This window comes from Penaeus monodon, chromosome 36 (assembly GCF_015228065.2).
Source record: "Penaeus monodon isolate SGIC_2016 chromosome 36, NSTDA_Pmon_1, whole genome shotgun sequence".
NCBI classification, from domain to species: Eukaryota; Metazoa; Arthropoda; class Malacostraca; order Decapoda; family Penaeidae; genus Penaeus; species Penaeus monodon.
In genome coordinates, this window is record NC_051421.1 from 16,403,957 (window position 1) to 16,414,654 (window position 10,698).

At 42.2% G+C, this 10,698-nt stretch overlaps 2 protein-coding genes across 3 annotated transcripts in view; both read right to left on the reverse strand.

Annotated features, from left to right (window-relative positions):
- Positions 1-5,257: 5,257 nt before the first annotated feature.
- Positions 5,258-6,450, reverse strand: LOC119595806 (L-seryl-tRNA(Sec) kinase-like). The gene is given in 2 exon segments (XM_037944976.1): positions 5,258-6,132; positions 6,134-6,450. Coding segments are annotated over 2 exon segments (1,008 nt in total). The 5' UTR covers positions 6,413-6,450; the 3' UTR covers positions 5,258-5,403.
- Positions 5,258-10,698, reverse strand: part of LOC119595807 (mitochondrial import inner membrane translocase subunit Tim10 B-like) — a 6,316-nt gene continuing 875 nt past the window's right edge. Inside the window, exons 2-3 of one of the 2 annotated variants that reach the window (XM_037944978.1) lie at positions 8,269-8,364; positions 5,258-7,289 (exon numbers count right to left, since the gene is read on the reverse strand). In XM_037944978.1, the coding sequence (XP_037800906.1) occupies positions 7,098-7,289; positions 8,269-8,364 (288 nt within the window). In that variant the 3' untranslated portion in view covers positions 5,258-7,097. The remainder of the gene's footprint in view (positions 7,290-8,268; positions 8,365-10,698) is intronic. The other variant, XM_037944977.1, reaches the window with a different exon arrangement.

Sequence of the window (10,698 nt, forward strand, 5' to 3'; positions counted from 1 at the left end):
GGCCAATACTAAGTGGGCGAGAGCTGCCTCTCAACGTTTGTTCCGATGAAACAGAGCTAACCAGGAGATTGATAGTTTTACAGTATGTAATTTATTAGTATGGAGACTTGACCAGAAAGATTGCCATTACACATACAGGAAGGTTTTAAAGTTGGGGTAATAATCCGTGGCTGGAATACAAGAGAAACGTGGTTGGTGTGATGTGGACAGAGCGGCGTAGCGTGCTAGAGTATCTGCCAGGGATTCCAACATGGCAGGGCACCCAGCAATATCTGATAGTTTTATGGCGTGTGGATAGATAGAACCAGTTCTGGATCTTACAGACAAGGGGGTTGGTCGAGTGTATAGACTTTATGAGAGTTAATGAGTTAGGGAGTAAGTAAAAATAGCGAAAGAGGAAGGAGTGAGGATATGTGTTTTAAGGAAAAAAGAAGTGCGGACAGTTCTGTAGTAAGGACACTGGATTTAGGAGGGAGGGAGTATTTGAAAGTACAAGTTGGGAAGGTTACTGTAAAACCAGCACCGGAGGTGGATTTGAAGCCATCATTGTAAATGTGAATACTGGAGGAATGAATGGAGACATGATAAAGGAAATGGGTGAGAAAGATAGTTGGGGGGGTGGGTACAGAAAATGGAATAGGTCGAAGATGCAGAAAAGGGGAATGGGAGAGGAAGGTATCCATGCGAATGGAGAAAGGAGTAGGTAAATGTGAAGAAGAAGCAAAGGTAGGAAGCAGGGATCGTGGGATAGTTAGTTTAGTGAGGGAAAAGTTGGTGGAATCGAGCATAGCAATGGAGAGAGAGAAGGGTACGGTGTCGAGAGAGATGGCATGCCTGATTCAGTGTACAGGCTTTCAACTGGAGAGGAGCAGAAGGCACCTTGGACTAAGCAAAGACTGCAGTGGTGGATTGTATCAAGATGAGCTTGGAGGGAGGTTGAGGCAGAGGAGTAGATATGGCATCCATAATCGAGAGTGGAGAGGATCAAGGTAACATGAAGATGGAGGAAAGTTTTGCGATCTGAGCCCCCAGATATATGGGACAGAGTTTGTAAGATTCGGAGGCGGCGGCGAGCTTTTTCTTTAATGTAAAAGATATGGTCTCGCCAGGACAATTTGGAGTCAAAAATAATGCCAAGGAATTTGCCAGAGGAACGGTATTGAAGTGGAGTGCCATATTAGAAGAGTGGAGGTTGGGGACCTATATGTGCCCGAGAGAAAAGGATGGAGAAAGATTTGGAGGTAGAAAAGGGAAGCCATGGTTAGTGGCCCAGGAAGATACTGCTGATATTGCAGACTGAAGGAATTGGCAGAGATTTGGTATGGATGTGCCAGAGGCGAAGATGGTTAAATATCAACATATAGTGATGATCAGCTCCTGGTGGTAAAACTGAGACAATGTCATTAACGGCAAGAAGGAATAAAGTGGTGCTAAGCACACTGCCTTGTGGGACGCCTTTGAACTGAGCAAATGATATTGAAGAGGCAATTTTGACCTGAAAAGTGCGTTTGGAGAGGAAAGACTTTATAAAGACACCCATGTTTCCACGTATGCTCAAGGAGGACAATTTCTGGAGAATTATGGTACCGCCATGTAGTATCATGTTTCTTCTAGGTCAAAAAACATGGCTAATACGGAGTCATGGCGTGCAAAGGCAGATGTAATATACGTCTCGAAATGAGCAAGTGGGTCCGCTGTACTTCGGGCACGACGGAAACCAAACTGGGGAAAGAGAGAAGATTGTGAGATTCAAGATCCCACATTAAAAGGAAATTAACCATTCGCTCTAGTAGTTTGCACAAGCAGCTAGTTAGAGCGATGGGGTGGTAATCTTGAGGAAGGGTACCCGATTTATTGGGTTTCAAGAAGAGGAGGATAAGAGCTCGCCAATGAGAAGAAAAATTTCCTGACGGTCATATGTTGTTGCAAATAATTAATAGGAAGGATAGTGAGGAAGATTGAAGGTGTCGGGGCATATGGTAGTGAATACCGTCAGGGCCTTCATGATTGTTGCAGCACATCTGTAAGGCAGCATTGAGTTCAGATGAAGAAAAAGTAGCATTATAGGACTCAGCAGAGGATAGGGTGATGATGGGGGTGCATTCCATGATGGTATTAATAGAAGAGAAGTGTGGAAAAGGTGAGAACCATACTGACCTGGCTGAAATAGTCACCTTGTTCATTAGCGACTTGGAGAGGATTACAGATGAGAGTATCTCGAATATGGAGGACGGGAACTGGAAGGGGGGGGGGAATATTTGCCAGATAATATATGGATCTGGCACCAAACAGTTGAGATAGATGTAGATGTAACTGAGGAAACATAATTTTGCCAGCTATTTGTTTTACTGTTCCAGATTGTATGACGAAGATAGGCGGATGCTCTTTTAAAGGAGATAAGGGCTGATAGTTGATTAGAGGTGCCTCGTTTGTAGCAGTAACTGTTCCAGGGTGCACACTTTAAGCGAAGTGCTTTAGTGCAATCGGAATTCCACCATGGAATACATCTAGAGGTAAAAGGTCTTGAGTTCGAGGAATGACTGTATAGGCAGGTCTTAGGGCTATATTTGTGAAATATTATATCATATTTGAAATGGGTGAGAAGGGGGGTGGAGGATGGGAATAGCAGAGTGTGAAGTGAAAGTATGCCAGTCAGCTCTATCAGAGCACCATCGTGGGGAGGTAGGAAGTGGTACATATGAAGTAGGAGAAAGGAGAACTGAAAAGTGGTCACTATAAGGATAGTGGTCTAGAACTGACCAATGGAAATCTAAATGAAGAAAAGAGAAGCAAAGAGAGAGATCAATCCATGAAAAAGATTGCGTGCTTATGTCAGTGTGGGGGACAATCTGAATTAAGAATAATAAGGTCAGTTGTGGAAAGGAAGCGTTCTACGGATCGGCCACGGACGTTGGTGATAGAACAGATGAGAACAGCAACCACAAATATTCCAGTGTAGGAGAGCTATATTTTAGTTGATCTATGAATGATAACGGTTACAGTGCGTGTTGGAGAATTTGAAGGGGAAGGAGCTAGGGAATGAGATAAGGAATGAGAGGGGAAAGGTGGTGTTGTATCAGGGGGGGGGGGGGTTATCAGGAGGTGGAGGATCTGGGGAAGGGCATAGTTGTGACATAACGGACTCATGTGTGTACCCAGGAGGGAGGGTTAATGTAGGTGGAACTGGAGCTGGGGGGATGGCCTGTGTAGGGATGGGCTGTGTTGAGAGGAAGTAGGAGGAAGGGTGTAGGGGGAATAGGAGTAGGAGGAGGATGGATATCGGCAGTCACTTTGAGTGTGGAGGGAGCGGAAGTTGTGGAATTTGAGGGTGGATGAGGGGTTTTGGTGTCAATTTGGGACTCAGGTTGCTAGTTTTGAAAATCTTCAAAAGCTTCTGAAAAAGAGACGGTTGGGGAGTTTTGTGAGACAAAGGTTTTCTTGTGATGGGGGGGGGGGGAGAGGAGACTGGTGTCTGAGGAGTAGAGGCAAAGGTAGATGAAGGCGAGTGTGTGATAGGAGAAGGGGTGGAACGTTTAGTCTGTCTTCTGTGGGTAGTGCAGGGGGGGGGGTGAGGTGTAGGGGGTGAGGTGTAGGGGCTGCAGTAGAGATTGAAGTGTCTGGGTTTAGAATGGCAAAAGAATTTGACTGGGGGAGGTAGGAGGTAGAAGTGGGGAAGTAGGATGTAGGGGGGATAAGTACAGGAGAGGGTGTAGGAACGTCTTGGAAGGGAGGGGGAAGGGCAGAGCGAGTAGGGAGTAAGATAAAATTTTGTCAATGTGCTTCCTGTCTGGATTAACGTAGAGTGAGTCCAAGTTTGAATCTGAGAGTTGCCACCACAAAATTTGTAGGTGGGGCAGCCCCTATAAAATACATTATGGGGGCCACCACAGTTGGCACATGTGCGTTACTCTGCAGAGCAGTTTGATCAAGTATGATCAGATTGGGCGCACAGAGAGTATCTGGCTGTGGAATGGCAATGTTTGGCAGGATTTTCTAAACGCCAACAATTTTAGCACTGACAAGGAGGTTGATATGGTCGGACAGGGAGGGATTCTCCACCAATGTAAAGGGGAGGTCATGTCTACAGAAAGTAATTTTGGCAATGTTAGCGGGATTCTTACAATGACCTCTGGATGGAATAGAGTAGCATTGTACTGATATCGCATTATAGTCCGTGAGGCAGGCGAGTAAGTCTTTTCTACAATCTGACCAATTTTTGTTGTAGATAAAGCAGTTTGCTGGGGAGACAGAAACAGTTCCAGTGCAAGTATTGAGGGTTGTGTGAGGTTCTGCAGGAATGGGGTTACCAGAGAGATCGATTAGAGTTGATAATGCTATAGCTGTGTTTCAGATGTTACTGTGATGAGACAGGAACGATCGGGTCGACTATGGAAAGAGACTTTGCCTACTTGTTTTTTGAGACATTGCTGGAAGAGGAGTGTTGTCAGAGTAGGGAGCTGTGGGAGGGATCACAAAAAATCGGTCCCATTTGCCTGGGCTAAATAGAGTATTTAAGGTATTTGTAGAGATGGGGGTAGTAGAAGGATGGAGGCGTGTAGAAAAGGGAGGAGTGTTGAGGGAGGTAGTATTATGGAGAGATGAGCAATATGGCTGTAAAGTAGTAATAAGGGAGGATGAAGATTGTGGGGGTAGAAGTGAAGTTGAGCATGTTGGGAGAGTAGGAATGTCTCCTGGAGATTGAGTGTTGACTTGGGTGGATAACGTACTAGTAGACACTGAGGAGGGGGTAGTAGTTCGGAGCTATTAGATGAAGGGGCAAGCCTAATTCCCCTAATAAGGGTATAGCATCTTCATTATTGGCCATGGTAAGCCTGGAGTATGTTGGGGAGAGAAACAATCCACCCCTCAGGGTCCCCTTGAGGGGTAAGGGCTAGACAAGTAAAACGGGGAATACTGTGCCCATGGATCCCTCAGGCTGCTCAGGACAGGCACAGAGTCAGCCTTTCATCCTTTCAGCATGGGTCTCACTCCTTAGGAAGTAGACAGCAGAAGGGGTTGGGAAGGGACAGAAACAAAAAAGCAGGAGGAGAAAAAACACCATGCAAAATTAGTTGAGTCGACGACAGAGTCCCAAGGCAGAGGAATTCCCCAGCATTGGGTCCCAGTCCTCGCCTCCTAAGCCCCCTACGACAACAAAGGGCAAGGGATTGAGAAGGAACAGAGAAAGGGAGAAGCAGGAAAGGTGGAAATTAATCTGGAAGGGTGAGGAATATTAAATCTGGATCATTTATAAACATTTTACCAAGGAACACTTTATTTACATTTACTTCATCTTCTGAAAGACATAAATATACATCTTTTTGGGATGATTTTAAAAGCACATTTCTATACAATTCACTCAAAACATAATTTCCACTATTAAACAACAGCACTTTTAAGTCCTCATTCACAACAATTTGGTGACTGATCTCTCAGTTTCTTCTCCATTTCTGATCTCAAAAATTCACACAATTCCTGTTTTTTCTCTTCACACACTTCTTCTGCTAAATGGGATGGGAACCCGAGGGACCCTTCTCTAATTGCAACAATAATGCTCTGTCGTCCAGAATTTACCTTGCGTGAAAACTCTGGCAACTTGGTGGTAGGGAAGTCCTTGTTTGCTTTTGCTTCTTTGATTAGTGTTCCCACCAGACTGCGCAAAATTAAATCTGCTTGGTGAGCTACACTGAGCGAGCACCTGAGACGCGCTTCGGCTATTTCCAAGTCTCGGTTTACAAGGGGTTGTACAGGCAACTCCAGAGACTTCTCTATTATATCCCATATTGCATCTGTTGTGTCTGGGCTCTTCGATGAAATCACAACTGTGTTAAACTCCCACATTAACTCTTGAGGTTGGGGAGGTTGGAGATTTTTTGCCATGGTTTCAATTGCAGCAGTTGGCACCTGAATATCTCTGCTTAGATTTTGATGTATTGCAATTTCAGTTGTACATTGTAAGTAACACTGGCAAAACCCTATATTGTGCTTTCTAGCAAGCTGGAAATATTCATACCTCATACTTCTATAATAAAAATTATCATCTAAAAGAATTACATAATCCACATTAGCATCTTGTTTCTCCACAATACCAAAAAGTTCTAAGATATCCAAATCAGTGGTGTTATTTCTTAAAGCATTCAACAAGCCTGTCTACTTTATTGTAAACATCATGACGTGTTGACTTCCAACTTTCCCCCTCATTCTCATCCTCTAACTTACTTTGCTTCATTAAGACAAATTTCTCTTGGAGAGATAGAGGTATCAGTTCATCAAAACAGACATGAATCAAGTTAATGGTATTAGAATTTGCTTTATTCTCCACACTCTGGAATAATTCTTTGCACAGAGTTGATTTCCCTGCACCTGGGAGACCTAAAAAGACAACTAGTGATATCCTTTTCGCCATTATCATTGTTACTTAATACTTTCAACTTTTACTACCACATACCCCATTACTTTTTCTCATCATTTTCAATAGAAGTGGTAGAAGATATTTTATCATCGTCTTCAGCCATCATCTTTAGAGTTTCCTGTACAGAACCCCAAGCAGCTTGTGCTCTCGCTTCTTCTTCTTCTTCAATGTTACTCTGTCTGGGATTAGCTTGCTCATTTTGCTCCAAGACCAATCCAGTCATGCCACGGCGCACTGCTTCCCCTTTTGCTGCCAATATATCTTCAATGTTTTTCTTTCCATCCAAATCAGAAAACCAACCAAGATTATCAGCCACCAAATGGTGTTTGGCACAGCCTTCACATGTGACAATTACAACACCTTTTTTATACGCAAGCTGAGAGATTATTTTAGACTGTCTTGTATTACACACCTTGCATGTGTACACTAACTGAAACTTTGGGTCAATCTTCCCTACAGCCTGTTGGTTACTATCATCTAACTGTCCCGGAATGTCTTTTGCACAGAACCTGTTCAGGGCACTACTGTGAAAACTATGCTTTGTGGCACAAAGGACATACACTCTTCTTAGTTCATGTATCTGGGACGGGATTCTCACAACAGAAATGACACGAGAGAAACCCAGTCTCACACTTCTGGATAACGCACAAGAAAAAAATGCCATACCGAACTCTCAATTACTTTCTTACTGCTGAGAATCTTGCTGAACTTGCTGCTGCTGTTCCTGTTGAATCTGAGCCTGCATCTGCACTTCAGCTTGTTTGTTCATCTCATCAAGACGTTTCTGGAGGTAGACAGGTTGAAGCTCTGCATACACCGACATCACTTTGTGGTTTACACTTACTTGTTTGCCTACACATCGATCCACACAGCTAGCCTGGAAGTAAAGAATGTTGAATACTTGAATTTTTTTCAAAAAAGGCTGCTAAGTCATAAGAAGTGAAAGAATGGTACACATACATAATTACATAAATAAATTAATTAAATCATAGAATAAAACATAAAGAAAATATGTGGAGGAGTATCTTGTAAAATGTATACAAGAAGGATCTGGTAATGAAAAATAGACAGGGAAGTATAAAATAAAATTGCCATCTTCCCAAACACACACAGACACACAGACAACGCACACATGCACCACACACACACACACACACACACACACACACACACACACACACACACACACACACACACACACACATGTACGTACACACACACACACACACACACGCACACACGCACACACGCACACACTCACACACGCACACACACACACACTCACACACGCTCAGAAACACACTCACACACGCTCAGAAACACACTCAATCAGGAACACACTCATTCTGGCACACACTCACTCTGGCACTCACTCACACTGGCACACACTCACTCTGGCACACACTCATTCAGGAACACACTCACTCTGGCACTCACTCATTCAGGACACACACTCACTCTGGCAAACACTCATTCAGGAACACACTCACTCTGGCACTCACTCACTCTGGCACACACTCGTTCAGGAACACACTCACTCTGGCACACACTCATTCAGGAACACACTCACTCTGGCACACACTCATTCTGGCACACACTCACTCTGGCACACACTCATTCTGGCACTCACTCACTCTGGTACTCACTCACTCAAGTACTCACTCAATCAGGCACTCACTCACTCACTCAGGTACACACTCACTCAGGCACTCACTCACTCAGGTACACACTCACTCAGGCACACAATCACACAGGCACACACTTACTCTGACACATAAATTTTACAAAAATTTATATTCATTATTTTATGAATCTCTTACACTTATCAAGACTCTGTTGTAAAAAGATCACCTTACCTCTTCATATTCAAGGTCACGCTTGTTGAAGGCTGTTACACACAGATTAAAACATTTCTCTGATATGCTGTTGTAGAGATACAGGAAATCCTTAAACTGAAAGAGAAAAGAAATACATATGGTCACATTACATTGCTAATACCTATCATAGAAGGCAATCATAAACCTAAAAAAATGAAAAAACACAAAAATAATATTCATTTCTTAAAATTTTTGGTTGTCAGAACCTTTAACCAAATGCCACCTGGCATGACATGTATGTATATGCCATGCCCACTGTCACCAACGAGCCAATTACGAGTACTGCGTGTCTCACCCATTTACCCTTTTTCTTGATTTACAATTTTAAAAATAACACCATCAATATTCATAGCATTAGTAAAGAAAAAAAGAAGAAAAAAAGAAAAAATACCACCAATTCAAGGAAACGTGAAATCAGGTAAGGTAACAAAGTCTACTAATTGACTCCTTTGTAGCTAAGCACTAGCAGAGCCATCTATGTGCTGACACATTTCACAAAAAAAAAAAATTAAAAATAAGCACATCATTTTCCTGGCGGCATTGGGTTAAGAACCACTTTACTCAAAATTACATAAATATGAAGTTCTATTCATTGTCAAACAATGGCTGAAAAAATGACAAATAGCCATAATAACAAATATGTTACTTAACCAGAAACCAAAACCTGGGTCTGTTGAAATCAAAGTAATAGAGCATTCTTATAAAACCTCATTTAAATAATTTAATTACAAGCAAATCTCCACATCACATAAAATATGGCAACAAAGAAAAACGAAGTTACTGACCATTAGGAATAAACAAAAACACTATTAGGCATAAAATATATCAACATGCACAGTCTGCCCAAGTTAAAAAAGTCCTCAATCCCTTTAACAATATCCAAAAAGTCTATGGTTACAGGCTAGGTCCAGTGCTGCTGTGATCCCTGTGCTTGCAATTCACCTTTACCATATAGAAAGTGCATCCATTCTCAAGAGGAAAAATTGGCAACTCATGCCATACTCTGGAGTACTACAATTCACCAAGTCTCTTTCTTATTCTAATCCTTATTCTAATTCTTTCCTGAGACTGGGTCAAGTATAGTAAGATAGGATAAAGGTAATCTATCATCAGATAACCAGGCCAAACTTGATATTGCTAAACATATATACATGGGTTGAGAATTGTTGTCATATTCAGAAAAATAACCAAGAACATGAAACTAGAAAATTCTACTTCAATAATAATTTTATTCAGTATGTCCCCTTGACAGGTATATACATAACGGTGATTTCAACATTTGGGTAGCCAGTGTGAAAACATCAACATCACCACATGTATTACAAGATATTGTACCTGGTGTTACAGGGATATACATATTTATTTTTCAACTGAAATATGATATATTAAAAAGAGACTTTCCACATTTAGAGTGGTTTTAGCTTTAGCTAGGTAACAACAGCAATGAGGACATGAAGTCTCCCAAGGTAAATTTACCTGTTTCTGTCATTGTTGGAGGGCTGTGCCACCTAAAGCTCCTTGCCAGGGATGTGAATACATTTAGCTAGCAAGAAAGAGGTCAGACAGAGTCATATTGTCCTTATTTATTGGTTCCACTTGGCTAGTAGACACTGACAGGAATCAGTGATAGACTTCAACCCATTCACATCAGGTAAAATCACAGAAGTACACAGCCAATAAGATTGTTAGATTTATTTGCTCTATCGTTTTGTACTCCATTCCACACAAGGAGTGGATTCATGACATGATTTGACAATACCCAGCTTCAGCAAAGTTTTTGCCAAGATGTGATGGGATGCTGTCACCTAGGATGAATGGGTATATTGCAGATCTATTCTAGGGACTTACCAAAAGTAAGGGCAAGGTTACAGGTCTATGTATCTTTGCTTATATAGCCAAGAATAATGATGCCTTAGATTCCATGCTTCAAATGCTTCAGCAAATAGAAAATTACATTAATAATATTTTGGTAACCTCCAAGGAAATTTATCATCAGTTAAAAAATCAGTATATTCCCTGTCTTGCCAAGCTTGGAATACGAAAGAAATCTGTTGGTCTTTGCAGATGCACCAGGCATGGAGGCCACAGTGCCACTTCCTGCTGTTCCAATCTAAACAGGAACCATTCTTAACCTGTTCTTGCCGGGCGAAGTGCTAGGACGTCATAACGAACCGCATGGTTTACAGGATCAGCTCGTATGCGCGGCAACACGCCAGAGCGCGTGGAGCGGGACGTTCGGCTTAACTCAGCGGACTCCCGCGCCCACTGTCGGGCCACTGCCAGATATCAACAGAGTTTAATTGCTCTCAGAGATTTTTGATAACCAGGAATAATGGGTTAATATTCCATAGATCAAGAATAAATCTAAAACATGATAATTCTTTACATTATAGTCACACTTGCCTGAGA